Source organism: Populus trichocarpa, chromosome 7 (genome assembly GCF_000002775.5).
Source record: "Populus trichocarpa isolate Nisqually-1 chromosome 7, P.trichocarpa_v4.1, whole genome shotgun sequence".
Classification (NCBI taxonomy): Eukaryota; Viridiplantae; Streptophyta; class Magnoliopsida; order Malpighiales; family Salicaceae; genus Populus; species Populus trichocarpa.
This window is the reverse complement of record NC_037291.2, coordinates 6,426,322-6,451,348: the sequence shown is the minus strand read 5'-3', so window position 1 is coordinate 6,451,348 and position 25,027 is coordinate 6,426,322. Positions and strand designations below refer to the sequence as shown.

Here is a 25,027-nt window from a genome sequence, read left to right as displayed (position 1 = left end):
TAAATGTACAAGTAAATTACAAATACTACACAAAAATATCAATAAATTAACCTAAAACATAAATGGATAGGTTTGTTTACTTAGGGTAGAGAATATTTAGAAAAAATTAAACCAAGACAGTGATGCTACTAACACTACTAAGTGTTGGGGTGACCAAATTTGTAAGGATGAGACCTAAATTTTTGCACATGTTATAATTGTAGTTCTAGAATAATCAAGTACGGACTTGATTAATTAAATTTCTAAAATTATCCTTACATAATATGTGGATATTATTTAAGGGAAAAATAAATATTTTTATTTATTTATAGGGTTTTTAGGATTCCCTATAAATATAAAATTATACCTCTTATTTTTTTTTTGAGTTTGTCTTTTAGATAAAAAAACTATGTAAGTCATAGAATAAAGAACTAACACTTAAGGCATAGTAATCCATCTTTTTTAAATATGGATTTAAGAAATTTCTCACTAGTAGTTCGTGTAGATTATCGTTGGAGACCAGACAATTGAACGACTTGTGGTTTTCAACAACCCAACTTGTAAGGAATTATTTAAAGTCGGAGAAGATTAGATCTTGAGATAATAAATTCCTAAATAACTTTAAATTTATCTAACAAGATTCTAGGAACTTCTAAATAATTTTATTTTATTATTTTGACTTCGAGTATAGAACTCAACACTTTGAGTAATGCTAAATATATTTGGCCTTGGGTCACCAATCCACTATGCTTCCTTCTCTCGTTTCCCAGTAGTCTATCTATATTAGCTAGAGCCTAGAGGACCTCCGGACATCAGGCCTTGCTACTTATTCCTAATGCACCCATGTTCCTCGGATGGGTCTCTTGATTGTTGAGAGGATTCCCCAGAAGCAAGCAGTATATAAAGCATATCCAGTAGAACTTACAAGTATAGATATAGAGATGGGCCTACGATTTCTATTTCAATTATTATATAATAAGCAAACAAAAATAAGAATTTCCATACCACAATGGATCTATGATCGTAACAAATAAGGCGTAAAAGAAAGGAGTCTTGGTATTCGTTTTGACTTTCGCTAGCACAGAAAGAATATATGGATTTGAATAGGGCGAGCGTAGTTTACCGTTCGAGTGGAAAGATTTAAGAGAGCTAACATCAACTCTTCCCTCTCTCCTTTATTAGGCGAGAAAAAGTCCGAGCCCTGTGGAATAGCCAGATCATAGAGAATTAGAAGAACTGACTTTCTCCCATCAAAGAATGCCGAGATGCTAATTTACATGGATCATTTTTAAAGGAAAAAATGTCCATCGAGGCACCTGCAAGGCTGCAACCATCAGACATTTACATGATGCGAAGGATCATTCGCCCAAAGAGACATGAACAACTAGACAAAACCCGACATCCTAACTACGGTAAGGTCAAGCATGAAAATTAAAACATGCCTTTTCATAGCAGACCAAAATTTAAAAAAAGCAAAGAAAAAAAGTAGAACAGACCAAGAACAACCCAAAAAAAAAGAGGTTGAAAACAACGCCTTCTTAGACGATAGATGAGCAAATGCACGCAGTCCCGAAAGGATGGACTTGGATGATATAAAGAGTTCACTAACAGTTTCTTCGCAGAATGTCAAACATAAACAACAAAACATAGCAATGATGACAACCCGAGTTCCCTCTAAGAAATCCAAAAAGATGCAAACAGATCAAGCAAAGACCAATCTAAGATTGAAATCCCCTTTTAAACGCAAAATCATAGCCAAAAATTGCAAACAACTAAACATATCATAAAAACGACCTCCTCATTTCAACCCCAAGACCAATAATCGACCGTGCAGGCAAGCAAAAAAAGGCAAAGAACGCCAACCAAGTGGATGCTAGCAGCACTCCCAAGGATGATCAGTGCAACATACATTGATGTATATTGATGGTTGTTGAATCCTAAAGCGGAATGGAGACCCGCTACTGTCAATCAAGACAGGTCATGAGATCCCTAAAGTATTACCGCCACCAACAATCCTCGTTGATCTAGCATGGTCACACAGCAACCACAAAAACCCTAACCTAGCCTCAAGCCGAGTCAATTGATCGAGAGCCCACCACATGGCAGATGCCACCCACCCAGCTATAGTTGAATCACGGGAAGGAACCAACCATGCACATTGATTCATCCTCCTCCCAAACAGTTTCACGCACAACTTCGACCCAACCGCATCCACCAATGCCACCCAGCATCAAATACCTTTTGTCGCAACTCTCCCCCAACACATACGAAGGCAAATCCACATTGTTTCTAAGTCTGCTTCCACACTAGAATGAACAGTAGGGAACCCCCCCTTCTAATGAAATGTAATTGTACTTATAATTGTAATCATACCCTTTTTTTTTCTAATGAAATGTAATTGTAATTATAATTGTAATCATACATGCATACATACATATATTTATTAACTAAAGCAAGGATTACAATATCGGTCCTTGTAGAAACTCATATGTACAGTCTACATACAGTCTTGAACCTTTGTCAAACCACTAATCACAGTAGTACATCACCAGATAATCATTGGAGGCTTTGAGCAAAACCCACTGGTTGCTCCTAGCTTGATCGGTAAACAGTGAGAGCTTGGTGAGTCGAAAAAAAGGTGAGCGTAGAAATGTGATTAGTCCATTTTTTAAATGGTACATGGGAAATCAAGCGTGTAGAACTTGCTATCTGCAGTTTTGTTAACTTTCTCCAATCTGAGTGCAATTTATAAACCGGGCATGCTAACCACATCTCACCTGGTCACACTTTGCACAATGACATGACATCACAAACTTAGAGCTTCCCCAAGGCATGAATTTGAATTAAAAATACAAAACACCTAGCAACACATCTCCAATTCACCAAATTGAGAAACCCAGAAACATGCTGCACATTTTCTTCGTAAGAACATGAGAAGGGATGGGGATTATGTCGTTAGCGCATCAGGAATTGTGGTAGAATGAGCTCCAAGTACCTTGCCACCAACATCTGGGAAATTCTCTGATCCAGGAAGGGGACCTACCTTCCCATCAGCATCTACCTTCAAAGGATACTTGAGAAGATGTCCTTTCAACAGTTTGAAGTTCGGATCTGTGAATTTCTTCCAGTTTTCCTCAGCAGTGTGATTTACTCTCTTCACACAAAGCAAATTATCAGGTTCCATGAACAGTTCATCTACCTCACCAAGATGCTCCCGCCATAGTGACATTCTATATCCATAAACCTGCAAAGCACATTTGGTCATGCTGACCACCTCCTAAGCAACAGCTAAAAGAGGCCAGAAATAAAAATTTTGCTACAGCATTAAGAATACCAAACAAACCTGTCCACGTGGATGTTTCTTCTTTGTAACCCATGTATGATGGGGTTGATATGAACCCATAGCTATCTCAGTGTCTTTAGATCCAGCCATGGATCTCTGGTTAATATTTGCAGATCCCACTATCACATACTCATCATCCACTATCATTCCCTTTGCATGGACATAAATCATGAACCGCTGAAATTTAAAAGCCTCGGAGATCTGATTGAAATGTAATAATCATGAACATTATTAGGAGTTCAGTGTAGAAAAAAAAAACCCTCAACTATCACACTTCAAAGATAGCCAACACTACTGCTACAAGATTGAAAGCAGTGTTAAATATCTACCACAAAGCATTTAAAGAAGCAAGGAACCAAAATGAATCTCATGAGGTCAATTTTTAAGGGTATATTAGTAGAGGACAACTTTGTTTTTAGCGAAATAAAGTTTAACAGCGCCTTGGAGAAGCAGGTTATGGAAGATCTGCCTTGCCATTTTCAGAAACAGAAACAATGAAAATTCTCCTATCATTTAGGCCACAAGAAAATATTAAAAACCAAGATAGATATGAAAGGGAAAATAGCCTTATAAATCTATGTCCAGAAACTTAAAATCTCAGCAGTCTGTGCAGCCCGGATAATCCAGAATTTGCCAGAGTACGAGGCAGACAGGAGCACAGATACCTATCCATATGCACTTCCAAGCGAAGGAAAAAGTGTATGAGCTATAACGAAATCTCAAAGGGAAAATCATCCATTTAATAGCTTCATTGTGTGGACATTTTATTATGACAATTAAAATTGGGAAATGGAACTGGGCTTTATTTAAACAAAAGTTCAAAGTTTCAATGGCCATAAATATTAGTTCCTATAAGCAACTATTGGGTTATAGCCAATATAATACCCCGTACACCAATTTATAGGTGTAAACTTGAAGGCAAGTGCAGGGGCGGCTATAACCATAATAGACGTCACATGCCAGCCTACCATCTATTTTATCTATACAGAGAAAGAAAACAGGTGATACAATTCAAAAACCATGAAAGGATTAAATAATTACCAATCCACCATTATCACTTGACAATTCTTGGGGAATTTCTTCCCGTTTACCAATGCAATAGAAATTGAGGTAGTCTTGAGGATGTGAATCTACAAGATCCATTGATTTAAGTTCCTGCGCAATTTTTTCATACATTGCTTGCATTGTCTGGCTCTGCAAAGTATAAACTTTCGAAAGTTAGAGAGAAAAAATGCTTTGTATTGTTGCAATATTTCAACAGAAATTCCTTGGCATCTCACAACAATCAAATCCAACTGGCTGACAAAATTGCTAAAAGAAAACAACTCACAATTCAAGGCAATAACCACCCAATCAATTTGCACTTATATTAAGAACTTCGTAACAAAGCTGCTTTCAGATGCAGCAAGAAATTGAGTAACAGTTCTTTTTATTAATGTAAAGAATAAAAAGGAATGAAATATGAAAATTACTATGTTATGTATTTAAAACCATGGTCATGTCAATGTGAAGGATAATAACAGTATAGGCAGCAGCATAGCCATTCTCAGCTGCAATTCCCTTAACATCTTATCATGAACAATTGCCAATTGAAGGTATAGAAATGGAACCGAAAATTAAATACTTCTTGTGTTTAAAGACTGCAACTAGATACTTATTCTGGCTCCAAGATTGTCAACTAGATACTTATTCTGGCTCCAAGATTGTTTAAGGTGCATCTATCCCCATTTCATTGAGGCAAAGTGTATAAGAGGTGCACAAGGACTGGCATGATTCAGGAATAATAAAAATGTTAGTGGCTTCCAAATATACTGCCCGTTTCATTCTCGATGTTTGTACAAATGAATTGATCTTTCAAGTCATCATAGTTAATTAATACACTACCTGCCAAAAGAGAATTTCTTGCACGGTGTTAGTCTTGGGATCACCCTCCGGCCACAATGGTATAACAACATATACTGCGAATCTCTCCTTGGCTCTAATTTTACTAGCAATCTTTAACGCCAACTCCATTGGAATTAGATTATCAGCTCCTGTACATCATAAAAATGGAAACAACTTGAGAACAACTGTGTAAAATGAAGGCATGTAGTTATAGCCATGATTGTTGTCTATAGAAATCGCAAAAAGTTACATTCAAAAGAGCTTGACAATGACATAAGAAGCGATGGTGAGCAAAACAGCAGTCATGATGACAGTGGCTAATGAAGTTGCGAGACATTAACTGTTCCTGAATTTTGGAATTGCAATATTGAATTTGAACTTCAAAAATTATACATATATAAGTTATATCATTTCACAACTTTGATGACTGGTAGAATATAAACAGTTAAGTTGTCGAGGTAAAGAGACCAACATGTCATAGGTAGTGGTAAAAGATATGTCATGAATTTGGGGAGGTCCAAAATTCAAATCTTATCAAGCTGAAGAACCTCTCCCAAGATATATTCCTAAAATGCAAATATCCACGAAATTTTGTACATACAGACGCTGCATCACCATGGGTCTCAAAAAAGGAATCATCAAACAAACAAAAACAAATGGATACGGTATAATGAAATAAAGTAATCCTGACCTGCATCGTTATATGATGGCCACGCATATGAAGATCCAAGAAAATACTGATTCTCAATATATATGAAATGCTGAGCAGATCTGATGGCTTGTATGTATGCTGTTTGAATGCTTTTATCTACAACCAGATCCTTTGCAACAACTAGGTTCTGGAACACAAAGAATAAAGTTATGCTAACTTTAGCTTATATGAAAAGAAAAACAGAAAATAAAATGTTCAACTTGCTGTAAACCTTAGCCTGACACTCATCAATAGTTTTGGGAAATCCTTTCAATGATCCTGAGTCAATGGACCTAAAAATCTGCAAAAACAAAATATGTAAAAACATGAGTCAATGAGATAATAATGATAATGATGATAATAAGGTAGGGTTGTTAACTAAACAAAAGGTTAGAGAAACGTGATGAACCTGGACATGCCAGTGCTCAGGGTCTTCTTCGCTGGAAACAAAAGCCGTGGGATCGTCCCCTGGAACTATAGTGGTTCCAGCCTTTGTTTTAGAAAGGGGAGGACTTAGAATCCAAGAAATCCTTTCTATCTTTATTAATGAATCATCACTCCAATGAGATGTTCTTTTGAAATGTAGTCCCAATTCTGTCCACTTTGTTGCCTTCCTCCAACGCTGCTCAAAGTTTATGAGAACATCATATGCAGCAGGCCCATCAATTTTACAATGCAAGTCATGCCAGGGTTGCCTTGGGGCCTTGGTTCCAGCCTTTCATACACAAAAAAGGAGAGATAAGGCAACAGAAGTGAAAAGGGAAAGGATAAAAAAAAAACACCATGACAGTAGCAAAAGAATCAGGTATAAGAATATCAAAAGCAAAATAAACAGGAATTTGGAAAGAAAAAGAAAATATCACTTGTAAGTGATGGATTGAGTTCATTGCAACCTAAACATCAAGTCACATTGAAATTATAGGTACATTGTATGGATAAGAAAAAAGTAATGCATGTTGCCATGGAAAACAAACTGAAACAGCACCATTTGTGCACTGTTGATATGAATAGAAATAGCAGATACCAAAAGGCAACCGAAACTAAAAACTAGTCGTTTGATTCATTTATCGCTTACAGAAAATGTTGGATTGTGGAAATCATCCTTGAAGACAGTGTTGAGATCATGAAACAATCGATGCTCTGGGGTATCGTACCGTCCATCACAGAGATCAATGCCTCCTATAAATGCAGTTATCTTCCTGTTATTACCATATGCTTGTGTGTCCACAAGAACGCATTTCTGATGGTGCGTAAAGATTGTTCCAACAGTCTGGAAAAAACATTGCACATCAATATACTGTTCAGAGAAAGTAAAAAAATGACCTCTCCAATCAAACAGAGTTTGAGCAACCAAATTCGTTCCACCAACCAAAACTTTCCAAACAATAATTATTTGTACGTATAAAGAGATGTAAAATAAGAACCCATTTAATGAAAGGATGTGCATTCATAAAACGATCAACACACCTAGCTGCATGTGTTTCTTATAAGACAACAATGAAATCAAGCTTGCCTGTTGTTTGAGAAAACTGAGCTTACTGCTGGCATATCGAGGTGCCAACACACAAGTGACAGATGAATGCTTGAAAAACCTCCTGGTTTCTTCATCATGTGTTGCCATAACTCCTGCCTGTATCCGAAATAGCCTTCACGTTATGAAACTATTGCAGATAGCTTTCATTATCAAATATCACTACTCTAAAAACAAAAAAAAAGAAAAAGAAATATACAATTACCAATAGAAGTGCCATGTGTACCCTACCATCACAGAACAAATTGGCATTAAATTTTAAAGCTTTCTGACAAAATCTGACCTTAACTTTCCACTAAAAGGAAGTGGCAACAATCACCTAAATTAAACAATTATCACTTAATTATTTGACCATTGATAGCTAAATTAACTAAACAAAACAAACATTATACATAATAGCAAAAACAACCAAACAAACCCACATAATAATATAACTTAAATAGTACCAATTAAAATAAAATCCTCACTTACAGTTTCAATCCCAAATTTATCATGAGAAGTCCTATCATCCCAAACCAACAACAAAACCCTCACACCTTCCTCACTCTTATACCTCAACAACTCCCCAAGTGTCAAATCCCCACCTCTTGGCAATGGCCTGGTTGGCTCTCTAACCAACTTAATCTTACAAAAAACAGACCAACCAACAATATAAATCATATGATGAGCTTCGGATATTGCATAACAAATATCCTCCCAACAATTCTCTTGCTTATAAACCTTCCCACCATCAATCTCAATCTCAGGCAAGTCATGATCCTTTCCATGAGCATCTTGATACAGTGTCACATGACAACCTTTTCGGACCGGAAAATAAGTATGTCTCACCCCTTTTACTTCAGGATCGCCTCCAAATCCATTCCGGTATAAAGGGTTTTTCTCAAAAGGTGTGAATTTCATTTCCAAATAAAGAGCTGTGTCAGGCTTTGGTGGTTTCCCTGATGGAGCAATTATAGGAAACCATCCCTTAATATCCTCCCCCAACGCCACAGTTGATGCAGGTATATTCGCAGTCCCTATCAACTCTGCACCGAACAAATCATTGTCTTTGACGTGAAATTCAATATCTTTAACAGGATGAGCTAATGGGATATTGAACCTTTGCTCCCAAATGGGGCTTGTTGCATTCTTCAACACGCGCGTGCGGGCGAGTGTCACCTGAGGCACTGTCACTGTCACGTATGCATCACTTGTGATTATGTGACGGTGGTTGCGGATTTTCTTGGCGGCATCACTGGGGTGGTGGTGCGGGTGGCCGATGGATTTGGTGGTGGTGGTGGTGGTGGTGACGGTGGTGGAAGAAGGAGTGCAAACACCGAAGCATTGGCGGATGTTTTTGGAGATAACATCCATGTTTGGTAAAGATCTGGCTTGTACTATGAACAAGTCCAGGTCACCGTGAAGGTAGATGTGCTGCTTGTGACTGGAGTTTTCAGCCATTAATTATTATTTTGATGGGGTTTTTCAGAGATTGTGAAAAAGGGTAGAACTGAACATGGAGGATTTTATGCTTTTATAGTAAGAGAAGGGCGAAGAAGGAGGAGAGAAAGGAAGGAAATTTTGAGGGAGGAGACAACAAGAAGTCTAAGCTAGCTTGTAACATGAGAGGTGACACCTCGTGACTGTTTGGGTGTCTTTTTAGTAATTAATTTTAATTTTAATGCCTGGCTTTTTTTGGGTTGAGAACTGAAAAGGTTTAGCGTTAAACTTTCTACTTGTAATAATTTAATTTTAGGACTGGCCTGGCTTTCTCCAATAAAATTTTATTTTCCATGAGATTTCAAGGAGGAGGTATTTTTCTTTTAAATTTGAATCGGGTAGTCGGAGGATAAAGACATGCCGAGAGAGACAAGAGTGAGCGTAATGCCTGAATGGAACAAGAATTATATCCCGGCCGTCGTCCGTGTTAGGGCCTGCTGTGTTTAAGAATAGTTTTTTATTAAAATAATACTTTTTTATTACCAGCATATTTAAAAAAGTATTATTTTATTAGTAGTCGGCATTTGCATAAGGCCTTTCAGCTTCTCAAGATAACATTAGGGAGTGTCATAAAACGCAGTTCCACTTCCATCCCGGATTTCCTGATTTGGGCAGCAAATCCCTTTTGCTTCTCACTTCGTCATTATTTCTTGGTTTTGAAAGTTAGGACATGGATGGTATATCAAGATTCGATCACCCAAGGACTTGATTTAATACGTGAAACGTGATTCAAAGATGATTTTTTAGAACCGAAAGAAAATAAAAAATAAATTGATGATGAATAGTGGTCTAGATGTAACGATTGAACCATGATTCAATCGGGGGGGGGGGGGGGGGGGGGGGGGGGAAGACTCCGAATATCTAAAAAACTCGGTTTTTGCTTGGTTGTAGGAAGAAATTAAATTGCTGACGGGGATGATAAATATTGCTACACACAGGTTGGATCAATGGACGATGAGGTAAAGATTTTAGAACAAGTAACATCATGGACACAGATTGGTCTCCCTGCCACAGAAAGAAAATGAAAAGTGGGAGTAAAGTAGAGGCATAAAATCTTGCAAATGCCAAATTAGGAAGTGTAATGGAAGCCCGCCCGTGTGGTATATACTCCAAAGCTTTTCTTTTCTTTTCTTTGACATGCCTAACGTCATTTTGTCTCTTTATCTTGTGGGCATGATCCATGCAATTCTTGGCATTGCTTCTGTCAAACTGTTTTTATCAGGCAGCCATGTTGTCCTCTAGCCTAAGCACGTGAATAAATTAAAACAATCCGAGTTTTACTATGTAAATAAACAATCTGCTGTTATATATATATATAAAAGCACACCGGTATAAATATATAATTTTATTAAATATATGACCGGGTATAATCTCTATGTAATATATTCGTTTAAAAAAATATGACAATCCTCTTATTCTTTCCTTGGATTTGATGTATAGTACTGACTTGATTTATTTGAGAAATCAAGTCAAGATTTGTGCTTTGCAAGAATGTGAATTTGAGCGTGTATTGCGAAACGAGATATGGTGATTTGATGCTTTGAAGAGTACCTTTGACTTGTCTTCAAAGTGTTGTTGAAGAACTCTTATGGGGTGTTTTGGCTTGATTTAATAGAGTTTTGTTCTTTGATGACTTCAAGCATGGATGAATGAGGCTTGAGAACTTTTGAGAGAGTTTCCTTACTTGAAGAGCTTGTCTTGAAGGAAATTTGTATCTCTAAGAATTCCTTCTCTTCTCTAAATTGAGGCCCTCTATTTATAGAGACCTGTAAGGGTTCTCAAGTTCTTTTTCAATGTCACATGATATAATTTTATTGATTGATATTTATTGACGGGATCTTGTATTTATGACAAGATATCTTGAATATCTCATCCCAAGTATAATTTTTTTTATTGGCCAAGAAATATATGAAGGCTCATTTATTTTCCATGTCATATATTTCAATTTTATTTTATTTTTTAAAAAATAAAAATAAAATAACACGTGGCGAAATTTGATTGGTAGAAAAAATTGTGTTTCTATAGATGCTCCCTCGAAACAAGTTCACTTACTCTCGAAAACAAGTGAGCATGTCTTGAAAAATATAATTGAGAGGGTTTTATATTTTTAACTAAAATTTGATTTGATTATATTAGATTTTCATAATAAATGAATAAATTTTATTGTGAAAATAAAATATAATAGTCAATATTAGAAATTTATGGATCACTCTTGATTGAAATTTATGGAATCAAATGATAGAATATCCAAGTCTAATACCTCACTTTAAACTGTTGCATATTCAGGACCAAATAAAATTTATTTTTATACTCGAATAGCAACCAACACTTTGACCAGACGGCGGGAATTCTTTTCACTAGAAATGGTCACTGTAACATCTTGTTTTAGAGATCTCATTGTGCTGAATACAACGACGCAATCCGTTCATGATTCCGAGTAAAGGTTAGTAAGTTATGAGCTATGAAAGTTGCAACTCCCTTTCTCATTGCCTCGGGAACCGTGCCCTCCATCCTTTGTTAATTTCAATATTTTCCTGAAAGCATTTCCAGGGGGCAAGATCACTTCTTCACGTAAACTATTTTGCTTAATTGACTTTCTTTCCTGAATTAACTGCTTAGAGTAAACAAAAGATCGATCCTCTACTACTGGTAGCCTGACTTAGCCATCCAACATGAATGACTTGTTACGAAAGAGAACAAAACAATTTCCTGTACTGGAAGCCGACTTCGCTCTCACAGAATAAGAAAGATTTTTAGATTAAGAAACAATCACTGACATTGCTCTTTTCCTGTTACCAGCCACGCAGCCCTTCCTGTTGCTCTTTTATTAACCGTGCAGCATCAACATAGCAACCAAACGTCTCACTTCAAAATCAATATCAAACTTTTTGGCTGCTTTGTGAAGATTGTCAAGTGTCGGTCAGTATCTACGAGTAGAATTGGTCCGCCAAAGGTCAAGCAAAACAATGTCGCGTCAGGTGACTGCTTGGTGATATCATTAAACCAAGTGTGGTACTGCTCAAGTTTGAATTTAATTAACGGTGCAGCCTCAACCAAGCAATACTTCTGTTTCTTCACTAACGCCCCCATTCCTCCTTTTGTTTTATTACAACTGCACCTTTTTTTTTTTTTTTGTATGTATGCAGGATATAATTATGAGTTGTAGACAGATTCAAAAGCCCATAGAATTGGATGTATTTGTCTGTTGTAGACAGATTCCACATTATTTATATGCAGAACCTCATCAAAGATTGAAGTTTGGATGCGATATTTATTGTAGACAGATTCCACTTAATCATTCTTCTTACTGTTGTCAGCATTGCAAAACCTTAACTTGGATGTCAATTATGCTTACAAACCAATCGTAGCAGAATTTCAACTTTGCTGTTTCAGTCTGTGAACTGGTATCATTCGCGTAGTTCCTCAAGTTTTATGTGTGAATATAGATGATCTTCGAACCAGTGGTCCAGAATTGCAAATTCCTTGTTCATCAGGCATATTCATGGTTGAAGTTGCTGCAAGGGATTCAGCATCCTTGTTACCAGTGCTCCCTAATCACTGATGCCATAAATTATGATATATTCTCGGCCCTGAATTGATAGGTCATCACTACCAGAAAATCAGTGAAAACCAACGGAATTATCGACGGAATTTTTTCGTCGATAATTTTTACTGACGGAAATAATTTCGTCTCTAATTTTGTCAGTATATACCAACAGACCATTTTCGTCGGCAATACGGTCGGTATATACCGACGAACGTATTTCATCGGCATATACCGACCGTATTGCTGACGGATTATATAGATTTTTGAAAAGTTGCAACGGTGTGATGACGTGGATTTTTTTCAAACGATTTTGCCGACGGAATAACTGAGGGATTCAAACCGGGATCTCCGTACAGTGACGTGGCACAGTCACCGGTGGACTTACCGACGAAACGTTTTCGTCGGTAAAAGCCAATATATACCCACTCTGCCGACTCTCTCTTCCTCTATTTCTCCTTCTTCTTCCCTTTCTTCTTCCCCATCCCAACTCTCCCCTCCCAAACTGCAGCCAACCACCCATCCCAACTCTCCCCCTCTTCTCAACACACGTACTCAAGTTTCTTATACTTTTGTACTCGGTCACAACATCCGTTCTCCGAGCAATTTATTGTGGATTTTATCATTTTTTGTAAGTAAATCTATCCTTTTTAGTTTTAACATTTAAATGTCAATTTTATTATTTATTATTTTTTTTAGTATATGTATTTTGTTAACGTATGTACTTGTTTAATTGTTATTTGTCAAAGAAACTTGTAGTATGAATGTATAATTTTGTAGTTGTTATAGTTTGTTTTAGATTTTGTCAAATTGTATTTGTTTGTAAATTGTGAAACTTTGTTTGAATTACACCGAATTAGATGTGTTGTGATGAAATAAATAATAGCTTGTTTAACGGGTCCGTTTTAATTTTTATCAATTCTATTGCGAAGTTGTGATTTCCGTAAATTTATAAATGTATAAATTTGTATGGACATTGATAATATAAATGTATAAATTTGTATGGACGTTGATAATTGATAATTGATAATGAAAATTTAACATAAGTGTTTTTTTAGTTTGTTGGATAATGTTGGGGCAAACCAATATTTTTGCAAATTTATTTACGTAACATAGTTAATTAATACATGTTGTTGTCATAATTTTATAGAGGTTCGATAGAAGTCATGGATGATCTTTCATGGATGTATCGGGACTCACCCCAAGATCACGGGTTAAGTGAGGCCGGTTATGACAAGATTATCGAATGGGCGAGAAGCATTTTACTTGAAGGGAACAGGCTGAAAGAAAACTTCTATGCTGCAAAGTCCATGATGAAACCCCTTGGTTTAGGATACCAGAAAATTGACATGTGCCCTAACTTCTGCATGTTATACTACCTTGAAAATGATGAGCTGACCAAGTGCATGACATGTGGGCATTCCCGTTACAAACCCAGAACTGACAGGGGAAAGACTCTCGTGGCATATAAAAAACTTAGATACTTCCCAATCACACCTAAACTGCAGAGGTTATTCATGTCACCAAGGATTGCTGAGCACATGACATGGCACCAATCACATCATGCAGTTGATGGAGTGATAATGCATCCTTCTAACGGCGAAGCATGGAAACACTTTAACAGTGTGCATCTTCACTTTTCAACTGAATCAATGAACGTTCATCTTGGGTTCTGTATATGCAGATTCAACCCGTTCGGGTAATTTGCTACTCCTTATTCTTATTGGCCGGTCATATTGACGGTTTATAACTTGTCACCGAGGATATGTATGATGTCAAAGTTCATGTTTTTATCTATGGTCATACCAAGTCCGAGTAGTCCGGGGCAGAATATAGATGTTTGTCTTCGACCGTTGATTGATGAGTTGACACAGTTGTGGTCCTCTAGAGCTTTGACTTATGATATCTCGAGGAAACAAAATTTTGTTATGAGAACGGCTTTGATGTGGACTATCAATGATTTCCCAGCTTATGGAATGGTTTTTGGTTGGAGCACACATGGAAAACTAGCATGTCCATACTGTATGGAAAACAACAAGGCATTCACGCTAACAAACATGGGTAAAGCTTCTTTTTTTTACTGTCACCATCATTTCTTGCCACCGAATCACAGGTACAGAAAACAAAAATGATTTCTTTGTTGGCAGAGTTGAAAAGGATGTTGCACCCCCGTGTTTTTCTGGTGAAGAATTGCATGATGTTGTATCAGAGTATGGTGACATTGTGTTTGGTCTCCAATCAAGTAAGTGGAAGTTTCCTGGTTTTGGTTTGACCCATAATTGGATAAAGCGAAGTATCTTTTGGGAGCTTTCTTATTGAAAGACCAATATTCTCCGCCATAACCTTGACATCATGCACATTGAAAAGAACGTGTTTGAGAATATTTTCAACGCCGTCATGGATGTGAAGGGGAAGACAAAGGACAACATCAAGGCTAGATTGGATTTAGTGTTGTTCTGTAACCGTAAAAATATGGAGTTGGTTTGTGATGGATCACGGGTTGCAAAACCAAGAGCAAGCTTCGTGTTAGAGAAAAACGCACAACTACTAGTCTACAAATGGCTTAAGAGTCTGTGTTTTCCTGATGGACATGCCTTGAACATATCAAGGCTGGTTAATACGGAGGAATGCAGATTATATGGAATGAAGAGTGATGACTGCCATGTGTTTATGAAAACACTTATCCTATTAGCTTTTCGTGATTTGTTGCCAAAGGGGATATGGGATGCACTCACGGAGATCAATCATTTCTTCAGAGATATATGCTCCAACAAGTTGAATGTTGATCACATTGAAAGGCTTGAAATGAATATCGTCGAGACAATATGCAAACTTTAGATGATATTCCCTCCATCATTTCTTGACTCAATGGAGCATCTACTGGTACATTTACCATTTGAGGTAAAAGTTGAAGGACCGGTCCAGTATAGATGGATGTATTCATTCGAGAGGTTAGATATTACAGTTGCAATGTAATTCATAATTAAATGTTTTTTCATTTTTTTAATTGATAATTTTTGTTTAATTCTATATATGCAGGTACTTGTTCAATCTTAAAAAAAAAAAATTAAGAACAAGGCGCATGTTAAGGCGTCAATATGTGAGGCCTATATTGTTAAGGAGATCTCAACATTTATCTCTTACTATTTCGAACCTCATTTGAGAATGAGGATCAACCGTGTTCCACGGTATGATGATGGTGGTGAAGTGCCTTCAAGTGGGAACTTGTCAATATTCTCCAATCCTGGATGATCCACACCTAAAAATGCCCTAAGGGGAAGATATTTGTCTAAAATAGAGTTCAGACAAGCACACAATTATGTCATATTTAACTGTGATGAGCTGAGACCTTTTATTAAGTAAGTAGATGTTCTACTTAAACTTTGTCAAGAGTGTACTATTTATATATTGTGATATCATAAACTCATATAATTTGAAACAACCTTGCAGGCAACATCGACGATATTTACTGTCTAATAACTCACAACTAACAGAATACGAGCATGGAAGAAAGACATACAACAGCAGTGTTTGTATTAAGGGATCAACTTCTAGTGAGTTTGAAGTTGACTACTATGGTAGATTAGAAGAGGTCATCGAACTGCAATATCATAGCGAACAGAATAGAGTGTTTTTATTCAAATGCTATTGGTATGACACAACTGACAGAGGAATTAGAGTAGATCCTCACTATGGTCTCGTTGAAATCAACTCAAAAACTAGACTCTGCAACATAAACGATATCTTTGTTTTCGCAAAGCAATGCCAACAAGTTTATACATATATACCCCTTCCTTTAGAAAGGACCGATCAAGAGTTGATTGGTTATCCGTTTTAAAAACCAAACCCAGGGGTCGTGTCTAGGTTATTCAGGATGAGAACGAAGAAACAAGTGTGATAGATGAAGTCTTTCAAACTAGTGAGTTGGTTAAACCATACTGAGTTGCTCATTCGATTGACTTAGAAGAAAATTTAAATTTTCGTGTTTTCGATGATAGTCTTGTTGATATTGACGTAGAGGAGTTGAATGTTATTTTAAGCTCTAGTGGACTAGAGAATGTTGATGAAGAAGATGATAGCCACATTGAAGAGTGCGATGAAGCTGATAACAATTCAATTGAGGACGAAGATGAAAATTATAACTAAATATGTTGTAAAGCCTTTTTTTTATAATGTAATATTATGGATGATATTTTGGAACATGAAATATGTATTTTATAATTGTTTGCTCTTGTTATTGTGTTGTGTGTGCTGTAAGTTTGCAATTTAAGCGTTTGTGCAAGAGAATAGACATGCAATACAACAAAACATGCAAAAGCTTGAGACAAACACCGACGGATTATGTCCCGTCGGTATTTTACCAAGAGTTGCAAAAAAATCACAGCATTGTGCCACAATCACCGACGAATATACCGACAGATTGTGTCCCGTCGGTATTTTACCGAGAGTTGCAAAAAAATTACAGCATGGTGCCACAATCACTGACGGCTATACCCGACGGAATATGTCATGTCAGTATTTTACTGAGAGTTGCAAAAAAATTATAGCCCCTATCATAATCACCGACGCATTTCTCGTCGTATAAATTTGTGTAGATGCGTAGAATGAAATCAATAGGACATCGTCAGCAGACAGTTGTAGCTAGTTCTTCTAGGAGCGAGGATGACTTATCCTTAGGTGCTGATCACGAAGAGGCACCTGTGCCAACTTGTGATGCTGCCTCTTCTAGGGCGGTTTCACAGCGCAGAGGCGGTGTGTCTTCACAGCGAGGTTAATTCACCCGCAAGTTCCAGGTACAATAGAAGGATGACCTTTCAATGTCAGTTTGTTTAGGTTTTAGTTTTTTTTTTTTTTACTTATAACATAATTTATGAACAACTAATAAATATTTTATTAATTTTATTTAATTTCTGGTTCACAAACATTGAGGCTGCCCGAACAATAACATCAACGTTTAAATCATCAATGAAGATTCCATTATTTCAATGGAGTCAGGTTTCCAGACATCCTGAATGGAGACCTAATATCGATGCATGGTTTCGACGATTTCAAGTAGGTGTTAACTTCTAATTTCTAGCTTATTTTTAATAAATTATTTTTATAATTTTATATATTGTACTATTTTTATTTTAAATGAATTATTTATACACAGCACAAATTTGAGTGGGATAGCGCGAACAACAATGTTGTGAGGAGGGTATGAGAGAATCACGCGGAAATTAGGTAACAATGAAAATAATATAATTTTATGTTCTAAATTCTAATTTGTTACTATGGAAGTAGGTTGCGTGATTTTTGGTATGACACACAAAAAAAAAGCAAAAAGATATGCGAGAGATAATGGTCTAGAAGGCTGGAATGAGGTGGCGGTTTGGCAGGAATTCAAACCGCCATTCATCTTGGGGGATATATGACCGCAATATATTGAGCACGTGACATTTGAGCGGTTTGCACGACACTCACAGTCTGGTGCCGACAACCGGAACCGATAAATTCATGGTTCGGTGACCACGCACACCGGCGACTCTGTCCCATTCAATGCACATGTGAAGCAAATGGTAAGATTAATTTAAATGAAATATATCATTAATTAATTTGTTGTTGCTTATAAGTATATTTAATTTGCAACCTTTTTTTTCCTTACAGGCTACGTCTCTTGGACGTGAGCCAAGCCCAATGAAGCTGTTTGTAGAGACGCATGTGCGGAGTCAAGACCACTAAAAGGGGGTGCAATAGTTCATGGATAACCGTGCTAAACACTTCGTGGTATGTTCGTTCAATCATTTTATTTCGTAAGTTATTATTTTCTTGAATTGAATATGATGATTTTTTTTTTAATTTTCAGGAGACCTATAATAGCCGGTTGAGGGAGAGATATGGGGACGATCCTTCGACCCATCTGAATTTTGATTCGGATTTGTTGATGGAGGTAGGATCGTCTGGTGGACCCGATAAAAATCAGGTCTACGGGCTCTCCAATACTACGGCCGAAAACTTGCGGGCGGCCGGTAGTGTCTCAACCGTTGAGAGCTCTCTATCAGTATCGAGCACTCAGTCTGATGAGTTCATGGCCTTGAAACAACAATGTGAACGACTCTCGACGGATTATGATCAGCTCCATCAAATGGTCATGGACATTAGATCAAGGATGGGTGATGATACATGTGCAGCCCTTTTTTGGCCGTACGGTCCTGGGAACAACCAACCTCCTCCTCCTCTAGCTCCGTCGTTAATCTAGTTTAATTTTGTTTTTGAAACACATTAAATTTGTAATGAATATTTGGATGAATATTATTTAACATTATTTTTATATTTTTAATGTTTAATGCAATTTTATTTGGTTAATTAGTTTTTTTTACTATTAATAAATAATTTTTTTAAAAAATATTTTAAATCAATACCGACGGCCTTACAGACGGAACCGAGCCGTCGGTATTTTACCGAGAGTTGCAAAAAAATTACCACCCATGCCACAATCACCGACGGATATATTCCACAGGTGTTTACCGTTGATATTACCGACACCTTGGTCTAGATGCAATGATCTTGTGATCTCGACAGCTGTGTTCTCGATTCTTTGTCGAAAATATACTTTGTGAGGGTCATTTGAGAAGTTTAAAATCTGGGCATACTCTTCAATGGTAGGGGTCAAGTTAACATCTCCAAAGGTGAAACATTAATAACTTGAATTCCATAAATGTATTAAGGCCTTGACTGCTGAAATCTGAACGAGATCCTTATTAGGTGGGCAATTCTCCCATACTTTCTCTCAAAAAAAGTTTCATCCACATACCCCAAGACTGAAACAAGCTTTTTCATATTGTCCAAGGAGTAATGTACTTTGTTCATGTGCGGTAGTTCCCCAACCTCAGTCTTTGGGCAATCCTCTTCAACGAATAGCATCATCTTGGATCTTTTCCCATACACAGAAAAAAGTCATGGAAGTCATGGTCTTAACTCAAAAAACCCTGCAGAATTTAGGATTTTAATCAGGTTTTTCCTAATACAAAATGAATTATTAAGGAGTTTGTACCCTAAATGCAGGTTCTAGGTTATTATATAAGGGGTAAATTCACTACTTGGTCTCGAAAGGGTTTATGATCTGCCTAGTGACCACGTTTTATGAAAGCAGTATAGGGGTTTACAAGGAATTGTTGGGGCATAGTGTAACCATCATTACCGGATAAACGCTCAGCTCATAGTTGGATGTTTCACGAATCTAAACCCTGACTAAAAGTCATGAAGCAGACCGTTACTCCCTACCTAACCTAGAATTCGGTTTATTTGAAAATTAAGATGCATGAAAGTATTAATCCATACCCGATATACTTATGCATGAGCAGTATATAAAAATGCATGCTAAAGCAGTAAAAAGAAAAATATGCCTAAATTTAATTAAACAGAACAACAAAATAAACAATTAAACAATCAAACAAGCAAAGCTCAGTCCAATCAGACAAGTCCCCAGTGGAGTCGACATCTTGTCGTGACGTGCACGGCATCGCATGACAGAGTTGCCTCCTAAAATTGAAGGGGTTTTGGGTTTAGTCATAAAGTTATTATTATAGGGTTTTGGAGTTGCCACCTAATGTTATGGTCACTAAGAAACCTAATGGTCTGTGAAAGTCCGAGTAAAGGGACTAACTGTGCAAGGGAAAAATGCATCATCCCCAGTACACCCTACCTAATGTAAGTTGCATTGTTGATTAATTGTTTTTCTAGATCATGTTTCTATTTGTTGGTCTCATCTAAGATTCAAAGCAAATCTCCTTTCGTGAGGAAGTCTCTATCTTATTGGGTTAAATCCTGACCATTATAAGACCTAGATTTAGCACCGCATTTATTTTCTATTTTGTATCTTTAATACTTGAGAGTATACTTTACAATGTAATTTTATACTCTCAAAATATTAAAGTCTTATAGCTAAATCCTAACAATCCAAATAAGAAATTAATTGTTGTGGGATTTTTGGTATTCTGACCAAACCTTAATGGATAATCATAAACCAGTTACGATATTCATTTAGCATTTTTAAAACATGATAAAAATGTGATTTTATTCTTTTTAGAAAATATGCATGAAAAACCTTTAGGATATGGTCGTTACACAAAAACAAAACATTTTTTTGTTTTTGAAATGAAAGCTTTTTTTTAGATTTTTGGATTTTTCTTTTTTAAAAAAAAATTCAAAGAAACGTCGGATGTTTTTTATACCAGGTCCATATTTTACAATGTAAGTGTATGACCCGATATTAGACAAAACTATTGAAAAAACACGTGATGGACCTACAAATAATTTTAAAATGGTCCTTGAAATTTTTGAGTTTTCTTTTCTTTTTTGGATGGGTTACTTGGGCCCAATGCCCAAACCTGGCCCGATCGAGTTGGATTGGGCTAATAGATAGCCCAACAATATTTTCTATTTTTTAAAATGGGCTAGATCCAGGCTAGCCGTGCGGGTTGGGCTCAGGGTCCAACCCACTTTACCTTACTACTAGCAAATGCTAGTGGTAACAAGACATGAATTAATCCACGTCTGGATGATGCCAATGAGAAGAAAGGAGATTAACTATTAAATTTTTAATTTGCTTCAATTTCACCCCTGTTTTAAACCAAATTGAGTCTTCGAAGTTTAATGTCTTTTTTCAAAAAGGTTCTTGGTTTGAATTTCTTCAATTTAACTTTTAATTGACAATAAACTTTGAATTTTGTTTTGCATTTTTGTCTCTGATTTCAATCAATTGACTTCATAAAAATTGAGTTTGGTACTCTAAAATTCCAATGTTCTCGATTAAGTTCAAATTGGGCTCCTAAACTTAATTTTTCAATTAAGTTACTAATAAAATTAATTTGACCCATTAAAAGTATAATTAAGGCCTTACACCTAATTAAATCAATTTTTAATTTGGCTCATGATTAAATCAAATTGGCCTATCAAAAATCTAATTATGTCCCCGGATTTAATTTTTATATAAATTTTTCCAATAATCATTTAATTTGACTTTGAATCTATATTGTTTCTTCAATCTTGGGTTCAATGAAATATGATTAGACTCACAATTTCATTCAAAACTCCAGCTTGATTCTTTTACATATTTGATACCTTCCTCAACCTGTTTTTATCAAGTTATCAGTCTTTTTGTTATTATTAATTTTATTTTTTATTTTTATTTTTATTTTTATTTTTTTAAAAGAAAAGGGGTAATTTTAGTGGGGGAAGAACCCAAAAAAAAAAATTATGATAATGGCATGGGTTTGTAGGTGGAAAGGCGGCTGGACTTGTTGAAGAAAGGTTAAAGATGGGCTCTTGTTTTCTATTTTGTTCTTGAAGGAACAATGAAGGAAAAGACAACTGAAAACGAGAGGCTTTATTGCTATTGATGGTTGGAAATACTGGCAATAGTGGTATGGTGCAAGCTGGACCGTGAGATGGAGGTTTGCACAATGAGGGGCTTTTTTTGTTTTTTTTTTGTTTTGTAGTGGCTAGTTGTTGTAAAGATCGGGGCTAGGAGTTTTTTTGTGTGGGAGAGTATCTCTTACTTTCTTTGTAGTTTTTTCTTTTTAGGTTTCCTTAGCTTCCCCTCTTTGTGTGAGATTCCTTCACAATTTTATACGCAAAATTCTTTGTCTCTTCTCTTGCAATTACTTGCTGACCAAGCAAATCAAATTCACATTAGTCCTCATTTTTTCCTTGCACTTTTTTTTCCCTTGTCCATATATTTTTATTTTTTATTTTTTTGTATTTTTATGTTTAAAAAAAAACAATATCAACATCAATTTAATGAGAAGAATTGATCAATGATTTTGAAATGTGTGCATTAATAGTTGAACGCATTAAAAATAAATTTTTAAATTTTGAATTCATTTGAAAAGACGATAAAAATGATGCAAATACGTCAACAACATATTTTTTTAATTTTTTTTGTATTTTGAAAATATTTAGAAAAACATGTGGTTAAAATTTGAGTTATGACAGAGCTGTTGAAGGAAAAGGAAGAAATGGGAGAGAGAGGGGGAGGTCGCTCACCAGGTCATAACTTAAATATTACTGATGAGTTTACAGATGGATTTTACCGATAAATTTATTTTATTGGTAATTCTATCTGTATAAATGACATGTTATTGTAACTTTTGATTTTTTTCTCTTCCTACTATAATTTCTTTGGGTATATAATGAGAGAATATTTTTGTTGGTTTGTATCGATGGACATAGTAGGGAACTATTCTGTCGTTAAAATTCACTGCAATTTATTAACATAAACTTTTTCTCGGTATTTCTATTTGTATTTTATATTTTTTTGTGTTAGTGACTATTAGAATGCAACTCTTTATTAACACTGCACTTCCCAATCTATCAGTTTGAGTCAACAACTAAATTGAACGACCCTTCATCAATAATCTGATTTAGAATGCATAAGCTGCTGACGATATCTAGGGAGCCCTAATTCCAGTTTCTTAGTGAAGTGAAGAACATTGATCCCTTTGGTTTTGCAGATTCATGGCTTAAAGATGAAATAGAATTGAAGGACTAGAGTCAAATAGTATGACATTATTCTACCCAGTGAGCACCAAAATCATTAGTCTACTGCTGATAGCCTCATCAAGGCTTGTCAAAATTAAGTCCATGACCATATAAACGTCCATTCCATAAACTGTCAAGAAGGCCCGTAAAATATCATCATCATCAATTTTATTTTTATTTTTTTGTCAACTTCTAATTATACAGTCTTGAAGCTAAATGGTTGAGGAGCCCGAAGGCAAGCTGAAATGCCACAATATATATTAAAAAATAAAAAACCAAAAGAGCTCAGCAATCTAATTCAGTGTGATTGCAATAGTTTTTTTTTCTTTCCAATTTATTTCTTTGATGTTGTATTAATTTGAATTTAAAATTACTAATTTATTTTTATTCTTTTTATATAGTTATTAATTTCTTGGGAAGCAACCCATCATCGGTTGGTGTTCAGTTTCAAAAAAATAGATTCAATTAGTTTTTTTGCAAGGAACTAAAAGTGAGGGGAGGGAAAAGAAAATTAGTTTTCCTTTGAGTTTTATGAAAAAAAAATGTTAATTTTGGCTATTTTTTCCGCCCTTCAATCATGGATTATTTTTTCTTTTCAATTGGATCCTTTTAATTTTAGGTTGATTAGGATTTAGAGTTGATAATTTATTTTGGTCTATTTTTTATATGATTATATCAATCACAAAAACCTGTCTCACCATTTTCCCGGCCTCAATTCCACAAAAAATAATCCAATTTTATTGTCTAAGAAAGATTAAAAATGAGAGGACTAAAATTATATTAGAGAAATATTTGAAGGTCCTTAAAAAAAACTATTAGCACCTCTATGCCTTTTGGTTTTGTCAAAAATCATTTTTGGTCCCTTTATTTTTTAAATTACATGGTTGGGTCGAAAACTTCATTTTTCTTTCATTTGAGTTCTTGAGTTTGAGAAAAGAAGGGAGATAGTTGACAAACACTCATTTTTCATCGATGAAACTCATTATTCTTAGCGTTGATGAGTTTTATTTGCTAAGAAGAGTTTCATTTAGATCTTTTTTTTCCATTTTTCTTGTTGAAAAAAGTAAATCGAGCTTCAAAGTTTTATTTTGATTCAAGTTGATTTTTCCATTTTTAACCAATTAAATGGAGATTTAATATCAAAAATGAGTTTTTTAAGATTTCTAGAGTGTTTTTTAGGTATTTGGGGCTAGAAAAAGAGGTCATAAGGGGTTAATTTTACTCTTAAGCAATGGTTGCCCAATTTTAGTTGCGAATGAAATCCTTGATAGTAAGCGACGTGCTACCTATTATTTTTTTAACCAAGTAGTGCCCTTAAAAAGAAAAAATAATAATGGGCCTACATGCATGGGTTGCATCAGGCCCGCTCACTTGGGCTTCTATTAGGCCCAATCATGCTAGGCTAACTAGGGCAGCGTTGCTGAACTTCTTTTTTTTCATTTGATTTTTTTTACCTTATTTATTTTTCTTGGTGATATTTACTCAATTTGATCGTTTAATATTTTATTTGTTTTGAATTGGCCTACATAATTTGTTTTGGTTTGATATTTGTGAATTTATCATTATTTTAAACAAACACCTTAAAACTTCTATTTTTTTGGTATAATTAAACAAAAAATAGTTTTAGAAATAACTAAGTTATTAAACCAAATTGATATCATTACCTAGCTCATGTATTATATCATTAAATAAAAAATAATCTAAAAAAACATGTTGAGATCCATAACTCAGGTCACGAGTTTGACGAGTTAGGTTGCAAAATATGGGTCAATCCAATATATTATCGTCTTAGTATTTAAAAAAGAATCATGTTATTTTTGGATTTTGGTTATTTTTAGTTCAAAATTTTTTTGTTGTGGAATAAACAATCCTTTTCTTCAAAACTTTCTTGATAGGGTAGGTATCAATTTAATATATTATTATCTTAATATTTTTTAAAAAATTATCAACTTCATTTTTGTTGAGTTCAAAATAAGTGTGCTGCTGGTGAGCACTTGCTTTTCTCCTAAGAAGTTTTGACGTGGGAGGCCATGAAATCCAGCTCAACATTCTTTT

At 35.5% G+C, this 25,027-nt stretch overlaps 1 protein-coding gene across 1 annotated transcript; it reads right to left on the bottom strand.

Annotated features, from left to right (window-relative positions):
- Window positions 1-2,673: 2,673 nt before the first annotated feature.
- LOC7483104 (phospholipase D delta) lies at window positions 2,674-9,174 on the bottom strand. The gene is made up of 10 exons (XM_024605653.2): window positions 7,900-9,174; window positions 7,411-7,527; window positions 6,973-7,167; window positions 6,307-6,612; window positions 6,130-6,198; window positions 5,898-6,045; window positions 5,207-5,355; window positions 4,364-4,516; window positions 3,323-3,523; window positions 2,674-3,223 (listed from the first exon to the last, which is right to left on the bottom strand). The coding sequence occupies exons 1-10, from the start codon at window positions 8,866-8,868 to the stop codon at window positions 2,927-2,929; spliced, it is 2,604 nt and encodes an 867-aa protein (XP_024461421.1). The 5' UTR covers window positions 8,869-9,174; the 3' UTR covers window positions 2,674-2,926.
- Between the last annotated feature and the right edge of the window lie 15,853 nt (window positions 9,175-25,027).